Source organism: Malus sylvestris, chromosome 17 (assembly GCF_916048215.2).
Source record: "Malus sylvestris chromosome 17, drMalSylv7.2, whole genome shotgun sequence".
Taxonomy (NCBI): domain Eukaryota; kingdom Viridiplantae; phylum Streptophyta; class Magnoliopsida; order Rosales; family Rosaceae; genus Malus; species Malus sylvestris.
Window position 1 is genome coordinate 9,971,027 of NC_062276.1, and position 22,566 is coordinate 9,993,592.

Consider the following 22,566-nt stretch of genomic DNA (forward strand, 5'->3'; position numbering starts at 1 on the left):
TCTCTTGTTCTTATCATTAAATAAAGTTATTAAATGATTTTTTGTTATAATGCACAGTTTTAAAGTCTTTTTCATTATTTTCCTTATTTTTTTTCCATTGAGTAATTAGTTACTTTGATTGCGTGCATGCCTACACATGTGCCAACTTTTACCAATATAGAAAGCTACTATCTAACAAGATGTATCCTCTATAGCGAAAATTCAAAAACAAATCTAAACTATTTAACCTTAACGAGAATGATGTGTATAACAGAATACATTGTCACAAGAGATTCCTATCCTAATAATATATGACATATGTTAGTTTCACTTTACAAATTCTTATATTATTAGTAAGGATCGCAACGTAACAGTATTACGGACCGTAACGTTATAAAACATCTAAAAGAATCACCATAATGATTCATTTTTGTTTTTGGAAGGACCATTGATTCAAAGTCTTGCTCTTAGTCATAAAAAAATAAATATTAAACTGGTAGTTGACTGACTCGGGATCTTTTCTCTGAAGGGTACCACTGCAAAATACATTAAATAAGTTCAGTGTTCACATACCCTAAAAATTATTGTATTCACACTTCTAAACTTATATAAAGCACCCAAAAGCTTCATTTCCTTGTCAAGTGCAGAGCCTAAAGCACCTCTGAGAAAATATTTGCAGCTCTGTTTCAATTCTACGATCCGATTTAAACGTACTCGTGCACCATCCTAACGTTTTCGGAAAACGCTTGGAGTTTTTTTTTTCTCAGAAACCATGGATTATATCAAGATTTCAAGCAACCATTCCGCAAGCCAATTCAATTTCAGCCAATCCCACAAAGTGATCAAGTTTTTGCTCTCAGTCTCAGTGTTTTCAGCCTTACTCTCCTACTCTTCTTTGATCTCTGTTTTTCTCTACTCCTTCAATTCCTTCACATCTTCTGTAAACTTGTTCAGCTACACTTTTGATAAGAACTACATGTTTTTACTTCGCAATGGACTAGTGGTGTTCATTGTGAAGAACTCTGGTCTCATTGGGACTTCTCCACCAGGGAGCTCTAACCTCAACAATGAACATGTTCCCAAGAGTATCGAGTGCCGGCGAAAAGCAGCTGAATTGGCAGAAACTAAGGCAACAGAAGCACCAAAAGCAAAGGAAGAAGTTGTCAACGTCGAAATCGAACAAGTGAAAGTGACAGAAGATGAAAAAAGGGTTTTGATTACAGTAGAGGAAGAAGATGAATGCTGCAGAAACAATTTTGTTGTGGTGGACGATCGTGATTTGTATGAAGAGGAAGGGATTGAAGTGCTGAGTGCAGAGGAGTTGAACAAGAAGTGTGATGATTTCATTAGGAGAATGAAAGAAGGAATTAAACTTGAAGTCCAACAGTCAATCATGTTTTGATATTGTCAGTGAGATTAAAGAACTAACTGTTAGACCAAGTCAGACTTCCCATTTACATTCAAACTCTCAAGTCTGTTGTGTGCGTGATTCTTCTTTATCTCAATGGGAGTCGGATAAGTCCAGGAATATTTTGAATGTTTCTTAGCTAAGTTTATTATGCTGTTGTGAAGTTTGAATTTCAAACTAGCGTGTAAATAGGGTATTTCAAACCCACTGATGTAATCGCTATGATCATATAAATACAAGCAACCCTCGATTGAAAGGGTGTGCAAAAACAACTGAAAACCTAGCCTACTAAAGTTTTACATGGTATTGAGCCTAATTGTCTACCGACAAGATCCTGCAATTTTTTTTCCATGGCCGACAACAACAACGTAGCTTCTTCCCAACCAGCCAACTCCACCCCCCAAAAAAAATCCTCAAATGAAATCCATGAACCCCTTTTCATCCGCTATGACAACTGTTGTGAACATCAAGCTTGACCGAACCAACTACCCCTGTGGTTGGCTCAAATCCTACCAATACTGAGAAGTCGTGATCTGATGCGCTATGTGGATGGATCCTTGTTTTGTTAACTGTAAAAGACTACCTTTTTCAACTTTCTCTTTTTTTTTTTTTTTTTTTTTTGGTGACTTGATGAATTTTTGGGTTATTGTTTCTTCTGTATTATTGTTTGAATTGTGTAGAAATACCATCCAATAATCTCTTTTACCCTCATATGAATCAATGATGCAATTTTTAGCTCAAATGCGTTTGCGTATAGGACTTAAAATTTTATGTTGAAACCATAACATGGTGTTTATACCTAATTTTGCACTATCAGCCCTTGTAACTAAGGCTATGGAGTGAACTGATATTTTTTCTAGATATGACTATCCGTCTAATTTTGTTTGACATATCATAGCTTTTTGCAATCTTATGTATGTCTGTCTCTTTTCATGACGAAGAGCTTTAATTTGATATACATTGTTAACTTATTTCTGCAACAACTATCAGCTTTTGGGGCTTAATAATTCTCTAACAAACTTCACTTCTAATAATAAAATGGTTGATATTCCGTAAAATAAAATCAAATTGTGTGAAGCAAATCACGTCCACAGTAAAAAAATGGTCGGAGATTGGAAAAAGACGTGAAAAAAGTATTCATAATCATATCCCACTGCACGTTCTAAGTTGCAAGTTGCAACAAATAACAAAATGTCACGAATCCAGAAAAAATCCTTCATTTAGATACAAGAAAAGGTATAAAGTTGAATTCAGAAAAAAACAAATTGTTCTTGCTTTATGTTTGTTCAATGTTTATCCAGCTTTGAAGAAGATACCAAGCAATTGCTCACTTGACTCTTTTGGTTTCCAGGTCTTTCAGAAGCAGACAATTACTCTCTAGCAAACAGTCCAAGTCAAGCAAGAGTTCAAATTAGTCTGATCATACCTTATATAAGAGACATCCTACCAGTCAATAATGTGTGCATATATACGAAATTGATATATGTGCCGCTTCATCAAGCTACTAGGAAGCTCTCTTTCTCGTTATGTTGTTGGATTATCAATAGTTAATTATTTGGATCAAACAGTATGGCCCAAAATATGTTTTTGTCAGACCCTTAGAAATGTTTATATTACCCGACTATGATTTTCATAAATTCATTACAATGTTTCTTGCCAAGCTACACGGTTTAGAGAAACGTCTGACAATAAAACACTATTCTGTAAATCTATATTCTAAATTTAAGATTTAAATATACGTCCGACAACGTGGGTAAATAAAACACTATTTTATAACTATATTCCAAATTAAGATTTAAATATATGTCCGATAATACAACACTATTTTTTTTAACAATCGATATTATCTATATTAGGAGGAGGGTGTGAGCTTAGCCTCATAATGGGCTATCAATAATATAGTCCAAATTTGCTTTCGGCGAGAAGCAAACCTAAGATCTCTCACTAATAAGTGAAGAGGAATACCACTAAATCGTAGTACTAATCCATATTCCCATTTAAATGGAGAATTAATCATGTTTTGCGCCCTCCATCGAACCTTGCTACTACAATCTTTATAAACTTTAGTTGCATGTGTATATGATGAGCTGTCCAATTATGTCCATGCTTGGAACAAGGTGTTTTTTTGTTTTGATTTACCATGCACAGAGTGATCATCCGACAAAGGTTAGAGACCTTGACATCATAACGAGCTTAATTAAGTGCATATATAATGGGATACACAACATTCTCATAAGGTGAGCACGTAAGTCACGAGAAAGGGAGACAAACTGCACTACCAACTAACCATGCATCACCATTTACCAATATTTCATCTATTTCATCAAAATCGTTTTATTCTCATCTGACTCTCTCGTTGCTTAATGTTACCGTTACGTACAATATATAATGAGGTAGCATATAAGTCACAAGAAAGAGAGACAAAATGCACCACCAACTAACTATGCATCACCATTTACCAATACTTTATCTATTTTATCAAAATCGCTTTATTCTCGTCTAATTCTCATGTCACCTGATGTTACCGTCACACATAATATATACATAATATATAATGAGGTTTAATTCTTATGTCACCTAATGTTATCATCACACAAATATATAATAAAATTTGATTCTCATGTCACTTCATATTACTATCATACACAATATACAATTTCATTACTACTCACGTTTCACTTAAAAAAAAAAAAACTGGGGAAAAAGAAAACCATGATGGGAATAAAAAAAAAGATGAAAAAAGGGGAGAGAGCATCATGAGAGTGAAGTTGACTTGGCAGTTGGCAGTTGGCACTTTACTTGGTTTCCTTGGAGGCAAGCACTCACAAGTATTGCAATTAAACACAACGGTGGAGTGGGTGACATTAAACACGACAACCCCAATCAGACGTTTTCTTGTGTGGCTTGATAAAAAATAAAGTCATAGACACATGATCATTAGTTTAGTACTATAATGTCTTCATTCAGCTCGAGGAGGTCTCGTACTCGAATCATTCTACAATAATAAGTGACGAGAAATTCTTTGTTCACATGCCTTGGTCGGTGGTGCGTTTCAAACTATGATGTAACCAGGTAAATTTTGAGCTATAATTGAAGAGTATTTACAAAGAAGCAGCCTTTTCTACAATCATCTAATAACTCTCTTAGCACGACATTTGTTCTTCATGCTCATTAATGTTATACTGTTGAAAAATGTGTTGATAGCATGTCGATATGTTTTGTTAGTAATAAATGATATATCACCAGTCCGTTCTTTAATGAAGAACCGACGTCATTTCATAGCCGAACTTAATCATTATAGCCATACATGATAGAAAAATAGACAGAAACTGCATCTAAGTAGGACGGCTTAGCAACATCAAGATTGTGAGGAAATTAGAAATGTCGCATCTGCATATGAAGTGATTGTGAATGCAGAACACCTCATTTCATACAGAAATTATTAGAAATGTGTTGATAGCATGTCGGTATGTTTTGCATCCATGTTTCTTAATTTTGTTTACAAATGTTCGAGTAACCTTATTAATGTTAATGATTACAATTTGATGCCTTCCGCACCACCTAACTTGATACAGAGATTTTGAGTCTTATGAACAAAGGCGACTAAGATTCACTGATGTTAGTAGCTGCAGAAATCGCAGCATATTCGTCAATCACTAGCATATGCCTAACATGCTCGAGAAGACTCGTAAGTTGGTTATGAGCCTATGAACATAATTAAATCTTTGGAGATTAATGAGACTGTCAATAGGGTATCAGCAAGCCCGTGAAAGGCCTGAGCACACTCATCGCTGCTGATTTGAGCATAACCAATGAACTTTCTAGCCGCCAACGGAGCAGAAAATATTTTTCAGGGAGTTGAAAGTAGTTCTTCAGTACTAGTACGCGAAGGGATTGCCTGCATAAAATCCCCCAAATGCTCAAACTCCTTACAGGAACAGCGAATATGCTCATCATCCGGTATCCAAATGACAAGACACTCTCCATCCATCTCTTGTAGTGTAGCACAAGATAGGATCCATTCGCCAAATCTGTTGTTGCGTATTGCACAGACAGTACAATTTCGTGTTGTAAAGACATTGAAAGCATAAGGTTAAGAATATTCCGTGCATGTTCTTCAAGAGGCATGCCGGTTGCATCCCTTCTCTGGTCTGATTCTCAAAGTTGGCAGCAATACTAGCCTTCAAGATCCCAAAACAGAACTTAATGATGCAGTTATTGGAACCCGAAGAACATACATGCACAGAAAGATTGAATAAACCTTACCTGCTCAAAGAACACTTGCAGACACGTCTGTCCATTCAAAAGATTGAATAAACCTTACCTCGATGGCATTGTGTTTTGAGACTACAACATGAATCTGCCGGCCTAGCTCAGGAAGTGAGAGCAATGAAACACAAGCTTTACTCTATTAAGTTCCAGTCCAGATTGCATCATGTCCAAGAAATATTGTATAGTTCCAGTGTCGGAATATAATGCAAGAAGAGCATTTGACTGTAACGTTCATATCAAGTCCCAATTTAAGTGCTTCACAATGTATCTGCTTTCCGAGCATGATCCACACCTAGGCGACACAAATTTCAAAATTTAAACTTATCAAATGGTAAAAAATAAGGTGGTAAGCAGAAATACACCCCACCACTAGTATTTTATGTACTCACTTTTTGATTTAGCCCAATTAAAAAATGTCATGTGTTCCTTGTATTTTAAAGCACAAGAAAAATTAGTGACATGTCCATTATTTTAAAACAATAAAACATGTGCTAAAATTAAAAGGTGAGCACTCACTAGTGAGTACCTAAGTATTATCCCTTCTTATTATTATATCGCCACAATGTGTTATTGGATCTAACGAGTCACAATGATGGTATTTCCAGGGTTTTCATATATGATACATTGATGCACAGTAAAAATCACAATAAAGTGACTGATTGTTTAGATTTTTCATGAGCTTCTTCATCCACATGTAGATGCCGGAAACTAAAGGGTTCCGGTTGAAGAAATGAACATTGTGGTGGAGAAGTTCTTGTCTTGGTGCAAGTATGTCAACAAGGGGTTCAACTTTCAGGCCACAACATAAAACTTGGTTGAATTTGAAGTATGTAGACCATATTTGCATAGTCCAATTTCATCAAGCGCACAATAATCTCTGTTTTACAAAAGGGTTAGCATATAAACTTTAAATTAACTTAAGTTCCAAGCATCAAACTGCCTTCACCTAACCTATTCATTATTCAAACATCCCAAACTACCCCTCCAAATCTGGGAAGTCTTCCGCTGAACTTGAACCGTATTTGCTTAAAAAATCTTGGTATCGACCTTGAAGCAAACTTTATTACTCATTCTAAAATCTCTAGTTAATATTGCAGCTTACCGAGCTTGCCAGTGAAAAAATTAGTATCCTCCAGCCTCTGAACAATTGTTGGTCCGCCGCTGACTGCTACAGGCTTTTATTTATGGACATGCCACTCCGGTTTAAGCGTCAGGAAACTGCAGGGGGAGTGTTGCCTCTCTGTGTGTAATATACACAGACCAGAAGGTTCATCTGCCAATCTGGTGAACCAGCGGAAGTATTATAAAGTATGCTCTCTCTGCTTCTCTCTGATACCGTACAGTGCCGTTCATGATCTTCACCATGTTTTGGCTCATTTGTAGGCCTAGCCCTTCTTTTGAGACGCGATGGCTGCTGTGAAACATATCTTGAATTAGGTCGTCTGGAATTCCCCATGCTGAGTGAGTGATACTGCAATTTTAACCACACAACTGAAGTTAGCATTCTTAATTTAGGCTGTAAGATGGCAAGTTCCATAACTGTTTGAGTAATATGAAATGGATTACTGAAACTCAAGAAGAACAATGTGCATTTTCATGCCTATACTTTCCTTCTTTGGAGTCACTCTGAACACAATGGGCGATCCTTCGGATGCAGGGGTGAAAAGGAGTGCGTTCGTCAAGAAATCGGACAGGACTTGTTGTAGCCTCAAATTGTCTCCGTACAAGAGCATGGATGACACCTCGGCTGGTGAATCATGGATGATCTTCACTTGCTGCTCCTGACTCAAAATCATAACTTGATTTATGACAACCTCCACAGTTTCCCCGAGGTTAAACTCACTAGAATTTGTTTCCATGTAGCTGCAAGTAGGATTGAAATTAGTGCAAATGACAAGGGATTATGGTTCCTCATGAATCAGGATCAATACTGAAAACAAGTTATGAAGTTTCTTTTATTGCCATTCCAAAACACAAATATGTGCGCTACAATCTAATCTGATATTGAAAGAACAAAACTGATAGGGTGCACAATTTCGCAAAACAGTCTTCGATTTGAAGAAGGAAAAAAACAACATACCATTCCTCAATACCTTCGATATCAGTGTCATCAACAACCTAGCAAACGGGTGTATTTGTCCATAGACTCCATAACCAATTTTTCTCTGGTAAGATCTTGGCTTACAAAACAAACCCCAACTACATCTTCCTTGATGTCTCGGCTACAACATGAATCAACCACCAAGATTACAAAACTGTTATTTTCTTGCTGACCAAATGTTTTCAGTTTGATTTCAATATTTTTCTTCTCTACACCTGCCATTTTACAATCACATCAGCGAAATTGCGGAATAAGGAGAAGGAACCCAAGAAATGTAGAAGGGAACAAGTATATAAGGTAAACGAAAAGCACACAACTAAATTATTAGAACTTCATACACATTGGTTATGAGAAAAAAGGATAACCAGATTACTGGTTACAAAGGGTATTCATGTAAAGAGCGGTGTGGGTCAGGAAGCAACCCACACACCAAACACAATCAAAGCTTGGGCAACAAGGGAATCATTCGCTTCGACTTTTGTGAAAATTAATTTAGTCAGAAGCTTGAAGGAATATAAAAGGCAGACATCCCAGAAAAAAGTGCTCTTAGCAATTAGAAAACCAAACCGCAATTTATACAACCATTCACCGTTATCCATCTGACAATATGTTTATTTATCACCAAAAGACAGTACAAATGTCCAAAGACTCTTCTTTCTTTCTTTCTTTCTTTGTTTTTTTTGAAAGGGCCCAAAGACTATTTTGATTCTGAGCATGTCTGAATCACCTATTCTGGTCTACTTATCATCTAGACAAACATAATCGCAAATCAGTCAAGTGTCAATTTTTTCTTTAGAACCTAAATTTGCCTAGAATGGAGTGACATGGATGATGGATTTAACATTCTAGAGTCAAGGGATGAATAGTAGCGTTACCCTGCAATGCCAATGTGAGCATGTCCTTCACCACTCAATAGAATCATCTCCAACAATATCAACTAATGGCATACCAATAGCTTGCTCAACAGCTAATCCTGTTAATTCAGCTGTTTTCGTATTCCACCCATTTATGGTACCAGAGGCATCAACAGCAAAAATGGGAACTACAGCTGTCACAATAAATCAAACCATTTCATTTGTGACAATGCGCAGTTCATCCGCTCTCTGTATCCTATCATCAACTGATGGAGCCTTCACAATCACTTTGGAATCATCCACAGGCTTGTCTGATAATGATCCTCGCAGTATCAGCTGTAAAGAATGGATGACATCCATTTCAATATCTTCCCAAGGTACAGTTCACCACTTAAACCACCTCCAGAAAAGCCTTGAGTGATGACCTTGGATGCATTTTTCTTCCATCATCCTTGTCATCAGGATCATGTGTTAACCCACGCCATTTGATTTCCTTTGTGGTGTGGGACCGAAACCAAAACAGAAACTTTGAGGTAATCTTAATGGCAGCCATTCTGCAAACTTCATCGCCAAGAGCTGAAGCACCTAGATAACTAGCTTCCATAAGGCTATCAGTAGTTAAGCCTGTGCTCCCACTATGGTACTTGAGAAGTCATTCAGCAATATGCTCAATTTGTGCCTCTGTTGGGGTAACCCCAAGTAACCATAATTTCTTCCTGTAACATAATGCAGCTCCATCACACTTAACATGATCCATCGCATATTGCGTAACAATCCCTACAGGGGAATCCCTCATGAGCATGTCACAAAGCAGAGTCTATTTGTAGTATATGTTTCTCCCTCGACTGACCAGCCAGCTCCACTTCTTTGCTGATCTGTACACCAAAAACTAGTATCAAAAACTCACAGGCATATCTCAAAGGGAATGGAACAAATCTAGGGCTTGTGTGATGGCAAACCACTAAGCCCCATAATTTTCTTCCCTTCCGCTGATCACTGTCCATCTCATCAACATCGTCGTTGATTGTAACAGATATCACAAGAGATGCAATGGAACCCATACTTTCCATATAGTGTGCATGACAACCATGAGGAGCTCTCAATGTTGATCCTTCCACAAAGACTCAATGGTTGAGCTAATTTCTTGTCCTGGATTACTTTACTGGAGCGGCTAAACAATCACATATCATCCTAACCTTATTCCTCATAAATAAGAATTGGGAAGCCTTTGGTATATCAGTCGATGGGAAATGTAAACCCAGATAAGGTTCCAGGTCAGGTCTATGGCACTCAGTGATAACTTCCCCGTGTTCACCTTCATGAAATTTATACACCATTATGCGATCATAACCCGTCAAAACATCACAGAACAATGATATATCCCCGCTTGGCAAAGACTGCAATTTTGAGATGGCTTTGGCTGCAAGCTTATAAGATTTCAATGCTCCTGCAGCAGTCACTGGAACATCAGATGGACTTACTGGTTCCAAATCTATTACTAAGCCAACATCAAGTCGATGTAGAATTGCATAAAAGGGCTTACTAGAGGTTCTAGAATGCACCAATATGGGATTGAGAAGATTCACTTCCCCAAAATGGGCTGCTTTCTGCAACGCAGCAGCACCTGAGGACCGAAAGAGTGTCTGCACATCCGCTCCAAAAGTCAAAGCTTGTTGCTGCTCAATATTTGGAACAGCATGAGGGGCCAAGTCCAACATTTCCAGGGCATTTACACTGTAGGCAAGAACAGTGAAGTTTTTCTCATCAACAGCAATCAAGCAACCAAATGGTTGAATAAGGCTTCCTCGCTGCATATTTCGGAGATAAGCAGATACAGTGCTGGAGGGGACATTGTTAGTGGAAGATGAGATATTGCAGTCAACCGAAGCAGAGTAATCAAAACACCGTTCAGATACAGTGCTGCTTCTAGAACTATTCATTTTGTTCAAAGACACCGACGACATCTCTCCAACGTTCTTACCCTCCAAGTGTTCTTTATTCTTTCACCAAGTAGAGCTACGTTCAATTCTCCCCAGCCGCAAAAATCAAGTAATTCGTAACCACATAACCAAAATTCAACAACCATTGAAATAATAAACTATGAGCTCCTAAAAACAATCAAGAAGTTATAGAAAAACTGAAAATAAATCCAAAACCACAGCCAAATTACCTACAATTGGTCATTGGAATCTGCCGGGCCCGAAAACCATCACGAAAGTGGAAAGGAGGGAAACCCACCACCATTTCAATGTCAAAAAAGCAATCCCTTTTCCAAGAAAACTACACAGAAAAGAAGGTCATGTAATTCACAGTCCTCATGATTCCTAGAGCATCTCCAAATTGGGTTGCTAGTATACACTTTCACAAAACCTCCATACAAACTAAAAAACCAGAACCCAGATTACTTTTACTGCTTCAAATTGTTCCAGCTTCTTCAGAGAGGTAAAAAGATTGTATATTTACACTCGCTAGTTGACATTCCTATCTCCTCCGACAAAGTTCAAATCCCTACACCAAGATAATTTAATACCACACAGTATTCAATAAATAAATTAGAAAACAAAATAACTTATAAAACCAAAACATTTATATGCATTATATATATATATATATATATATATATATGAAACAGTGGGAGAGGAGGGATGGGGTGTCACTGACCACCAAAATTTGCAGGCCGTGGATCAGGCAGCCACGTGAAAACCGACCAGGTTCTGCGGCTCCGGACTCCCATGAGAGAGAGGGGTTCGCAAAGAAATTAAATAAGCAAAGATTTCAGCTTTTTTTATTAATTTGTGAAGTTTTGTACTGTTCATCATCTTCTTCTTTTAGTTTTATGAGCTGCCTAAAAAAACAAGAAAAGAAAATGAAGCAGCCATTGTTTTGCTAGTTACTCCTGGTCAAGGTATTAAATATAGGTAATATCGGAAATATCGCTATTCCGAAAACACGGAAATATCGATGGAAATATCGGTAAAATATCGATATCGATAAAAATTACATGGAAACCACGGAAATTGTAAGAAAAACTTGGAAATTTTTATTGAAACTTTGTAGGATGTTTATTTAGTTAATTATCTATTAGTTTATCACAAAAAATTGGAAGAAAATGCATTGCATGATGGATTTAACTGATTTAAGTTGATTATATAGCGAGCTGGCAAACATTGTGAGTGTAGAAAACATGTAGTAATTAATGAAAGAAGTTTAAACACACTATAATCATTTATATATAATGCAAATTTTCAAAGTATAATTCGTGAATTAATGTCTAATTGACGATAAATAGAAAAGACTCTAATATGGAATAAACCTTCACCTTGTCCATTTGTTCTAGAGAACTTTAACGAAAAGCACCCGGTACTGTTCACTTTAACGAAAAGCCACATTTTTACACTAAAAAGTCAATCCTGGTACTATTCACTTTACCCTTTATTTTGTCCTTATCATTAAAACTTAAAGTTTTCAAACCATTTTCATTAGTTTTCCTTTTGTTCTAACGCTTAAAATAAACTATGGATATTAACTTAAAAACGAAAATTTTTAACTTGACACAAAAATTAAAAACCTAAAATTTCTTATTTCCCACCCTCAAACTTAAATCACACATTGTCCTCAAGGTGTGAAAAATAAATAAAGAAAAAAAAATAAACTGTAAATAAAAAGAACCTAAACTCAAATAAATATACTAAACTAAATAAAAACAGGAAAAGAACACAAAAAAAAACTAAAAAGAACTGAACTAACAGAAAAACAAAAGAAAAAAAAAATAGATATGAATTCACATGGGATGCTCTGCATCCCTCTGCCTCGAGACCAGAGCCGAGCCAACGGCTCTTTGCATCAACCCCGAGCCCAAAACAGCCCTTGATGTCCTTTCCATTTTTTTTATTGTTTTGTAGAAACCAAAACAGCCTTTTAGAAAAAGGAGAAATGCTCTCTCTCTCTCTTAGACCCCTCACTCTCTCTCAGTTTAGTTCTCAACTCTATCTCGTTCTCTCACTCCCGTTCTCTCACTCCATTTCCCCGATCGCACCCACACCCAGGCACACCCAATCCTGGTGAGGTAATATAGGGAGAGGGATCATTTTCCGTATCATTTCCACCAAATCCACTTAATCACCTAATTTGGATTTTTAAAATTTAATTCAACGGTTAAAATTATTATAACTTTTAAAAATATTTCTTATTTATAACCGTTGGGTTAAATTTCAAGGTTTAAATTGATTGATTAAGTGAATTTAGTGAAAATGATCTAGATGATACATTTCCGTAATATAGGTAACAGGTGGACTTTTTGACTGGGGAAAGCACAGTTCTGACATGGGTTTTGTGGGATTTGCATTTTGTGTTAATCATGTTACAATGCAAATTAGCAGTTGGTGACAGTTAGTGCGCAAAACAATCATGCATCTTTGACTTCTGATGTGATAAATGGTAAGAAAAGTCTTTTAAAATGAGATTTTTTTTATGGATATTTTGTCAGTTCATAGTTGAAAGAGTCATTTAAGCATTTCTCATTAGATGTTTGTTGCAAAGTTGAAAGCAGCATAAAGAGCAGGAATGGGTTTTCCCCATAAGTGATGTATCGTTCTGACATTAAAAAGAGAAGTATCACTATATTAGATTAATAGCTAGCTAGACTGTATCAAGTTTTCTAGAAGCTTAATATATGGCTGCTTGTTTTGAGAATTGAAAATTTTTATGAATCCTTTTTGGTTAAAGATAATGAAGCTAGTAATGTATGTGTATTTTTGCTTAATTGTTACATGAATTATATACAGTTGATACCATCATTGTATCACATTGTATTTACCAATACACTAATTGTAATCATCGCACTTTCATTTACTACAATTGTCACATTGTTAGTAGAGCTAAGAATTTGTTTTGAATATTGATCAAGTGAACTCCAACTAAGATAAAAAAAAAAATTTAAAAAGGAAAATTACAAATCCACATGCAGCAAAGCATGTGATTATGGGCACTAGTCCTTTCCTCCGGTAACCAAGTACAAATTTGCAAGGTTGAAAACGTACTAATGTCATGTGTCTATGCCCAAATGCATCGCAACTGCACAGGATTTTGACATGTGTCAACTAATGAGGGGGAAGAATCTTTCAAATCAAGTTTTTCTTTGGAAAATTGTAAGCGTCAAATATTAGGAATCGGACTATCTCCCGTTCATTTTCTATCCCCTCCAGTGTAATAGAGAGAAGACGAAGAGGAGAGAATCCGACTTCCAATTGTTATCATTGTTGTTTCTTTTATCAAATTTTATTTGTTTCCCACTCATGAAAGTGTAGTGGATAAATGCGAAGGAGACATTGTTTCTTGTCACGTGTGCTTATAGCACTAGTCAAACTCACGTGATGAGTGCCATAGAAACATTGGGACATATTTCCAGTGACACCCGTGTGTTTCTCGTTGATTTGAGAATACACACCACCACACAATATCAACCACATTACCAAGCTGATTACATGTTTGAACCCATACTTCCTCTGCGAGATGCCTTAAAGTAATAAGCATAACAGAAAATGGAAGAAAAGAAATGAAAATTATGATTTATATTGAACAATATTTTGACTCCTGAAGACACAAACATAAACATCATCTGTAACATGATACAAAACATCTCACAGCTACTCATGCCATTGGCTATCACTTAACAAAAACGAAATCCAGATCTTACCGGTTACAACAGATGGCTAAATACCGACACTGAAGAAGCAATGTCTATCTATGAATGATACATCTGAGCAAAACTCAAGCACAACCGATGGTCTCTCTTGTCCCCCCAACCTCCCCAACCTTTGAATCCGGCTTTGTACCCTGGCTGATTCTCAAAGACCTGCACTTCCCAGTCCGAGTTGATGTTTGCAACCTTATCTATCTCCTCCAGGTTAAAGTTCACCATGCCGTTGTCAATACATGCTATTGCCTCCCCCTGTCCCTGGTGCAAACCACACTTGCCAAAGTGTACTGCACTAGTCCGAGGCCCTCGTAAAGTGAAAACAGGATTACCAAATGAGGGATAGACCGTTGCCCACATTGTTATATCCCAATTGTAATCATCAAAGAAACAAAATTCTGAAGTCTTTTTGTGAATTTTCCTCCAAACAGTCCGGTTAAATGTATATCCTACGTTTCCCATTCTCTCTGCAATCAAACTATCCCAACCTTCTCCTCTTGCATTCACATCACACGGTGCTAAATTGGCAGCATAGCAATGAGGGCATTTTTGAGGCTTCAATTCTGTGAGTATCTGCAAGTTACGATAAGCATTGGGATAAATATAATGGTCCTCCTCTATGAAAAGAATATGACCATTGTGATCCTTGGTCTCCTTCAATCCATCCCACACTGTGTTCATCATCCACCACCAATGATGCTTCAATGACACAATCTTCGGAGAACGGTGGTTTCCATACTGATCAGGAGTCCCCTTACAGTGTTTCGTTTTTGCATCATCCCTTTCCTTACAGTCTGTAGGCGAAACCCCTGGAAAGCTATTGGGAAAGACGTGGGGCGAGTAAGGTGCAAAAATTTGCTTCACTTGGCAAAATCTGACCCCTTCCACAACCTTGTTCATTTCTTCGAAGTATCCATCATGACTTACGATCAGTAAAGTTTCATTTATACCTACAACCCGAGACAGACTATCAACAGCTACTTTGAGATACTGCGGCCGGTTGTGCACATAAAGAACTATAGTTATGTGATCCTTGGCTAGACTTGGATAGAGATCTAAGTTCCTAGGGGGAAGCTGATTCCTCTTTTCCAACTTAAGTGAGAATTCAGTCTGCTTAGGGAGGCTAAGTATTTGTCTAACATGTGAACGATTACCAGTCCTTATCGATACCTCACCAAAATCATCCGAAGATGGCGTAACAAAATTTGAAATTGAATTAAATCTCAGGAGGAACATCAGCAGGAAAACCCCTAACAACGTAATAGAAACCAATGGCAAGAAACGGCGAAAAGCCGCTGCATCCTTTAGACGGTGTTTCTTGATAATAGCCATAGATTCAACAGCAGTTATGGGAACAAACACACTTCATATGACAGTTACAGCCACACCATTCATATTTTCATAGAATTCAGAAACCAGATATGCAGAAAAAGTGGAAAACCAAATACTTGCAGCTAGAAAACGGAGTCTTTAATTCTCTCAAACAAGCACAACCAAGTATTTAAACTTCAAAACAGCACCGACCCATTTGAGAACAGAGTGAACAATCAAAAGGGTAGGGATCAAAAACCTCCAAAACAGTCGGTGCGACGAGATCAAATCAGCCAAAACTTGATCTAATTGCATCCATGGGAGTGAAATCTGAGCTTCCAGTTGCTGCAACTTCGAGCCTCCTTTTGCTGCAACTTGAATTTGGCAGGACAAATCAAAGCCCGGAAAGCAAGAATCAAATCACAAAACCCACATCCGAAAACTGGAGAAAAAAAACAGGGTTTATGGTCAAAATCCAATCTTTGAGCAGCACAGATAGATTTCAAAGGTTGAAATGTCTTTGGTATCAACGGCTTTGATTTGTCAGTTGACCGATGACTTGTAGAAACATGAGTGGAGAGGACAGGGGACAGGAAAGAGAATTTCCAAATTCCAAAAGGAAGACCTTTGAATTTGAAAGTGGGAAATTTGTCTGTATATTTTTATGGGTAGCGAGGTGGCGGGTCACAATCAAAAGCCGGTAGCGAGGAACTGCCTTTGATTGCGAACTCCGCAACAATTTGGTAAATGACAGTTTTACTATGTTTTATGGGACATATATCGCAATTGGGTTGTAGGTATGGTCTATTTAGGCCATGGCTGTCATCTTGGTAGAATTGGTAAAGTATTTTTCCCTATGGGGTAGATGGTAGAAGGGTGATGCTATATTTACCATCTATTTTTACGATTATTTGTATTATTAATTTGGGGGCCACTTAGTAGTTATACGGTTTAGTAGTTTTCTTCTTTACTTGTAAGTGAGGGGATTTATGTTCGATTTTCGTCAAAGACGAATTTGAACTACATTAGCAAGTCCATTGTGAGACTGAGCCATCCTCTCCCCTTTAGTGTAAATAATATCGTTGGTTAAAAATAACAAATTGGAAGGGTATGCCAAAATGCTAAAACGTATTGGTAATTAGCTTTTTGGTAGCAAAGAAATAATGGAAATCAAGTTACAACACTTGAAACACCAAATTTACTTTCATATATGTATTTATTGGACTTGAAAATTTCCAACTTTACCTTCATACATGCTTTTACATGATTGCAATTTATGATTATGTTTGGCAGAAAAACTTATAAAGTGTTTCTAAGTTATAAAAGTATTTTTTGGATAAACACATGACATGTTAATAGATTATATTTGGCAGAAAAACTTAAAAAAACTTCGAGATCATAGAAGTGTTTTCTAGATAAGGACATGACATGTAACTCTTTAGAAAACAATTCCACTAGCTTTTTCAAAATTTGTAATAAAGATTTTAATGTGTTTATAATAATATTAAAAAAAAAAAAACTGTTAATAAAAGTGCTAATGAGCACTGATTCTTATAAAAATAGTCTCGAACGAGTCTTGTTAAGAAAAAAAAGAAATACCCCAAATTAAGAAATGAAACGGGTTACTTGAAGTTGAGACTTGAGTGTTGGGGTACGTTGGTCATACGTTGGTCATATATATGCATGGACGGAGCCAATGAAGGCTCACTAGGCCAGATGCCCCCACTCAAGTAATTGGTTTGTTTAGTTGCAAACTACAATTATATAATATACACGAGTTATTTTTGAAAAAAATATATGCATCTAATATCCAACATACATTCATTCTACTTATACTCCATATCAAATATTATATGAGCAATAGTGCTCTTGTTCTGTCATTCAAACCGAAAAAAACCCCTCTTCCTTCTATCATGTATGTATATTTTTCTCATCACTTTGCCACTTTCCACTACTATATTGAAATTTTTGTAACATTGGAATTGTGATACATCATCATTTGAAACCATCCTTGCGTATAAACCATAATATAATAAGATTTTCTTAATTGTTTTCGGTTGCCCCCACTAGAAGAAATTTCTAGCTCCGTCCCTGTATATATGGAGAGGGGTTGGATAAGGTTAGTACCAACCAATGACTGACTATCTGTCTCCACCGTGACCACACCACACCCCATATCCAAAACCACTCACATATATTTGTGGTGCAGCTGAAGAGATGGCCAACACAGAGCTCACTCTTCCCACAAATATGGCAGCCAAGTTGGCCTTCTTTTCTCCCACCACATTTCTAGCCCCCTCCACCCCGTCGCCGCCACTATATCCTCCTTCTTTCACTTCCATTTCACACAAGAGGAGGCCACACAGTTTCAAGATTCATGCAGAATTAGGTAAGTAAATATTCTCTCTTTTTTCCCCATTTATTTTACTTATATTTAAATGTAAATTTTCCAACTTCATTAGGTTTTGAAATTTTTCTCAATGGTGTTAGGTGGTGGAGATGGAGAAGTCAATAAGGGATCAGGGAAGAAAAAGTTCATAACCAGAGAACAAGAACCAGAGCAGTAAGTTCTCCCACGCTTTCATCAGTTACCAAATTTATCTATGGTAATTTTTCTTCATAAAACATGTTAAGAATTATCACACTGTAATTAAACATAAATATAGCAAAAGGGTTGTAGCTCAGTTGGTTAAGATTATTCACCCTTGCAACCAAGGTTTGGAGTTTTGAATCTCCCATCTCCCAATATCGCTTGTATAAGAAAAAACTAAGAAGAATTTAATAAATGCAATTTTGCAGGTATTGGCAAACAGCAGGAGAAAGGGAAGGTGAAAATCCCATGATGACCCCCCTTCCATACATCATCATATTTGGCATGTCAACACCTTTTGTAATCTTGGCCATTGGTTTTGCTAATGGTTGGATTAAGGTACCAGTTCGATGATAATCGACCGCGATTAATTGCAGCTTGAGGAGCAGCAATCAACAGCACATGAGTTTTTCAACCATTTGAGTTGTTCTCAAATGTTTTGCTTGCATAGTCTTTTTTTTTTTCACCAATATGTTTGGTATATGTTATGAGTTTCTCATATATATTAATCACGGTTGAGTACTTTTGGTTCTGTTCTTGGCTGGTAAATGGGAAATGCACTTGCAGTTATTGGTAAATATATATTTGGTAGCGAAGCGTGGCCGAGTTGAAGGAAGAAACTAAACGTCGAGTTTCGATTACGCATATATTGTTAAAGGTAGCACATCATATACAAAATGAACACGTTCATTACATTTTGGCAAACCATCCAAATGGTTTTTTTTTTTACCTACATTAACTATTTCTCAACCCCAGTAAGTCACAGCAATCTTCTAAACAATATTACTTCTATGAAATATTTTCTACTCACAAAATAAAGATACAAAATCACTGATTTGCTATTCTCCGTGGCTTGTATAATACCGTTGTGACAAACTTATTACGAAACCTATGTGTAGAGCTGAGTGCAAAAAACTCGCCGCCAATTTGGTTCTGGATGTGCAAATGGTTCAATTGTGAAGGATGAGGCATTGGTGGCTGGTCGCCGTTGTTGGAGGATGATGGCTTGTTTAGAAATGCTACGTGTAGTTGTGGGGGTACTTCCAGCGGAGGTTTACTGAAATCATCTTCGCTTAAGAGTCTGTTGTCGTAGCTTGAAGGTGGGGATGGAGGAGGTTCGAACATTGCCAGATGCTGAGGCAATTCTGAAACACATTCCTGCATAATCCATGTGAGGAGTGAAATCAATTTATATACTATAATGATGAAGCATGTAAAGTGATACTTCTAGAGTGTGCAAAAGATAGAGAAAAAAAGAACAAGAAGCACACTCTCCTACATGAAGCAGCTCAAGATTACACCGAAGAAACGTTATCAGCAAGGCGAATTGATAATGGACTGACAAGTACTATTGGATATGCCACATGTAATCGGAAAATTATGTACATATTATCATTAGGAGATTTCGGTAATATTTGGGGTTCAAATACAGGCTAGGATCATAAGGGGTTCGGTGTGTATTCATAAGCTCTTCCTGCAATGCAAGTAAAAGTAAGTAGAAATCCCAATAATGTGATACAGAAGATTCAGTTCGCTTGCTTGTAGCGTTGAGGTTCTTACCATTAAAATGCTGAAAATCGGTGTAGGTAATTTTGCGTTAGATGTTCTGTGCAAGAGAGAGTGAATGGAGGTGAACTGAATGGCTCAAACGAGTGCAATGTTTTATAGTTTACAGTGTAGTTGTCACTGGTACGAAATTGTAAAATGATAAAAAAGCTGTTTATTTGCTCCCAACACGGCTGATCTTCACTCAAATAAACTAAGACTTCATCCTAAAAACTTGATTTATAACCAAAGTGAAAGGTAAACCTGAACAGATAACGAAAAAAAGGATGGGGAGCAAAAGGACTAGTACAAGGAAGATAACATTTTAATCATTTATGGACTAGAAACAGATCACATTATGAGTCATAATAATACCTGTAAATCCAAGATGTTATACGCACTCCCCGAATTATCATAGACCCATGGACATTCTGGATCACACATCAAACACCCGTCAACAATGAAATGGTACTGGTAGAGACCTGGTGGAAGCAACTTTATGGTAAGGAAATCATTGTCTCTACTCTGCAAGAGCTCCCTGATATAAGGAGATGAAAGTTATTCATATCAAAGCCTGATGCCAAAAATGATGCTCACAACAGAAGCAAAGTTGGAAATTTTTAGATAAGGAATGCTATATAATTTAGTACCTACTCTCCCAATTGTCCCATGATCCTGTGATAGCAACTTGGCTTCCACCGTGATTCCATGAGATCTTCGTCCACATCAATTTCTCATCATGTACATTACGATTAACTACTGTATGTTGCGGTGATGCCTCAGCAGGTCTTGGTAAGGGTTCCCCAGGATACTGAAAATGCAGATAAAATTTAGAGAGCTCCATCCCTGTGTGCTTTATAGGCATGCAGGGGGGAATTTGATTGCCTTTTGTACATCACAGTAAATAGTAAATACTAGAGAAAAGACAAGTATCTGAAATGGAACAAATTCACCTGCAATTAGTTTTCTATTTAGAAAAAAACTAGAAAGTATAACCTTAGCAGAAGGAGACAGTTTCTTGAACCAACAGATACAACAGGTGAATAAATTTCAAATTATTCTAATTACACTGTTAAGTGTCAATAAATTATTGACCTTCAGTTCATTGCTTCAACTTGAAAGATCTATCATATGATTGTTAAAAGATCAAACAGTAAAAGATAAATGATTTCCGCACTTCCTTTTTCTCTGCACTCCACCTTGCAGTTTTTCTAGCCTTTGGATTGAATATATCCTGCGACTCCAGAGACACAAAAAAAGGGACGAGTGTCGAAGGAGACAACGAAAGTGTGAAAATCACATACATGATGCCACATTCTTTCCATAAACTAATAATACAAATTGCACTCAACTAAAGCAAACAATTTTCACCCCCTTACAGTAATATTGTCAATTTACAAATGCCAATCCAAACATCCAACCAAGAGATAGAGATTCCCATTTGAGAATACTGTTCTTCAGACATTTTCTGATGCCAAAAAAGCAAAAGCAAACACACATGAAATTTTTGAAAAACTGAAAAAAAAAAAAAGAAACAAAAAGAAAAAAAAAAAGAGCTTACTCGGGAAGTGAAGAAAAGAGATGGGCTCCGAGACATGGGTTCTTCTACATATCCATCACAGTACTCTCCAAAGTTGTTAACTCCAGGAGGACCTTCTCCATCATCTCTACTCCCACTGGGATTCCCCATTACTGAAAACAAAGGAAACCCAGTTTAGTTTTCATCTGACTCAGACAAATTCAAAGGGATAAACAGAAGAAAAAATAATTATATTCTTTGATGGAGAATTGGAATAAGCAAAAAAAGAACAAGAACAAGAACAAACAAACCCACAAATAGAAAAGGCAAAAAGATGAAAACCCAAGTGAGTGACTGACTGACTTACTTGTGTTTGGCGACTTACCCATTTCTTCTTCAAACAGGTTGCAACCACACAAGAAACCCAATTAGGAAGTGACTGAAACTCAATGAAAGTTTACATTTTTTATGAAGGTTTCCTTTTTTTCTTTTATTTTTTCTTTTATTTTTTTAATGTCTAATGGAATGGACAGCACAAGTTGTTGTGTTCCCCTCTCTCTGTCTCTGTCTCTCTCTCTCTCTCACTAAAATCACTGGCTCTGAGTGTTGAAAAGGCAAACACCGGACAAGAAGCAGGAAATTTGATTCTCCAATGAGTTTGGAAGATCGTACGGTGGAGAACTAATTATGCTTTTCTGTTTTTAAAAACAGAAAACGTTGCCTTGTTGGGTTGTGTTGTGCCGTCTATACAACTTGATGCAGCTGGCAAGTCCAGCTTGCCACTACACTGCACTGTGTTAGCTGTTTGATTTTGATATTACAGTTTAGCATGAGCTTGGTACTACTGGATTAACACTCTTCCTTACAAATTACAATGCAACGGAATTGTTATTATCATTGCAAAAAAAGTTTAGAATATAAACAAAAATGTTATTAGTTACCTGACGAAAAGTCATCATGCACTACTATTAAAAGTAGTGGTGATCAACTATTTATAGACATTTATTCTTGTTCTTTTTCGAGAGTTACACACTTCAACGATCATTTTTTTTTATACACTTACTTTTGTTCTATTAGAAGAAAAACGTTTATTGCACACAATCTTATCTTTGTATTGCAAAAAAGATGTTTCTACAACTTGAACTTATGACTTTGTCACAAAAGAGCAATATTTCCATTGCCTCAAAATTCGGCCTTCCTATTAAGCCCTAGACTAACTAGAAATGAAACAGTTTTGCTGTGATTTCGAAACATTGTATGTGTCATCTTCTTTGAAAATTAAGATGGAGGAA

General features: G+C 36.8%; 4 protein-coding genes and 1 pseudogene across 6 annotated transcripts; 2 read left to right on the plus strand and 3 right to left on the minus strand.

Moving 5' to 3' along the window:
* The first annotated feature begins 586 nt into the window (after positions 1–586).
* LOC126610731 (uncharacterized) lies at positions 587–1,666 on the plus strand. The gene has a single exon (XM_050278849.1). It carries the CDS (start codon positions 752–754, stop codon positions 1,379–1,381), a length of 630 nt encoding a protein of 209 aa, XP_050134806.1. The 5' UTR covers positions 587–751; the 3' UTR covers positions 1,382–1,666.
* Positions 1,667–6,474: 4,808 nt separating this feature from the next.
* Positions 6,475–11,484, minus strand: LOC126610727 (phytochrome C-like; annotated as a pseudogene).
* Positions 11,485–14,169: 2,685 nt separating this feature from the next.
* LOC126610728 (alpha-1,6-mannosyl-glycoprotein 2-beta-N-acetylglucosaminyltransferase-like) lies at positions 14,170–16,315 on the minus strand. Its single transcript, XM_050278845.1, has one exon. The coding sequence runs from the start codon at positions 15,639–15,641 to the stop codon at positions 14,358–14,360; it is 1,284 nt and encodes a 427-aa protein (XP_050134802.1). The 5' UTR covers positions 15,642–16,315; the 3' UTR covers positions 14,170–14,357.
* Positions 16,316–17,789: 1,474 nt separating this feature from the next.
* Positions 17,790–18,732, plus strand: LOC126610732 (uncharacterized). Its single transcript, XM_050278850.1, has 3 exons — positions 17,790–18,009; positions 18,111–18,183; positions 18,420–18,732. Exons 1-3 carry the CDS (start codon positions 17,838–17,840, stop codon positions 18,562–18,564), a joined length of 390 nt encoding a protein of 129 aa, XP_050134807.1. The 5' UTR covers positions 17,790–17,837; the 3' UTR covers positions 18,565–18,732.
* Positions 18,733–18,817: 85 nt separating this feature from the next.
* LOC126610729 (SNF1-related protein kinase regulatory subunit beta-2-like) lies at positions 18,818–21,945 on the minus strand. Of its 3 annotated transcripts, none has more exons than XM_050278846.1 (5): positions 21,642–21,945; positions 21,317–21,447; positions 20,406–20,566; positions 20,131–20,293; positions 18,818–19,368 (listed from the first exon to the last, which is right to left on the minus strand). In XM_050278846.1, exons 1-5 carry the CDS (start codon positions 21,661–21,663, stop codon positions 19,039–19,041), a joined length of 807 nt encoding a protein of 268 aa, XP_050134803.1. In that variant the 5' UTR covers positions 21,664–21,945; the 3' UTR covers positions 18,818–19,038. The 3 variants fall into 3 exon arrangements, with proteins under 3 accessions (XP_050134803.1, XP_050134804.1, XP_050134805.1); XM_050278847.1 differs by having other exon boundaries at positions 21,660–21,944; XM_050278848.1 differs by lacking the exon at positions 21,642–21,945 and having other exon boundaries at positions 20,406–21,223; positions 21,317–21,448.
* Positions 21,946–22,566: the final 621 nt, after the last annotated feature.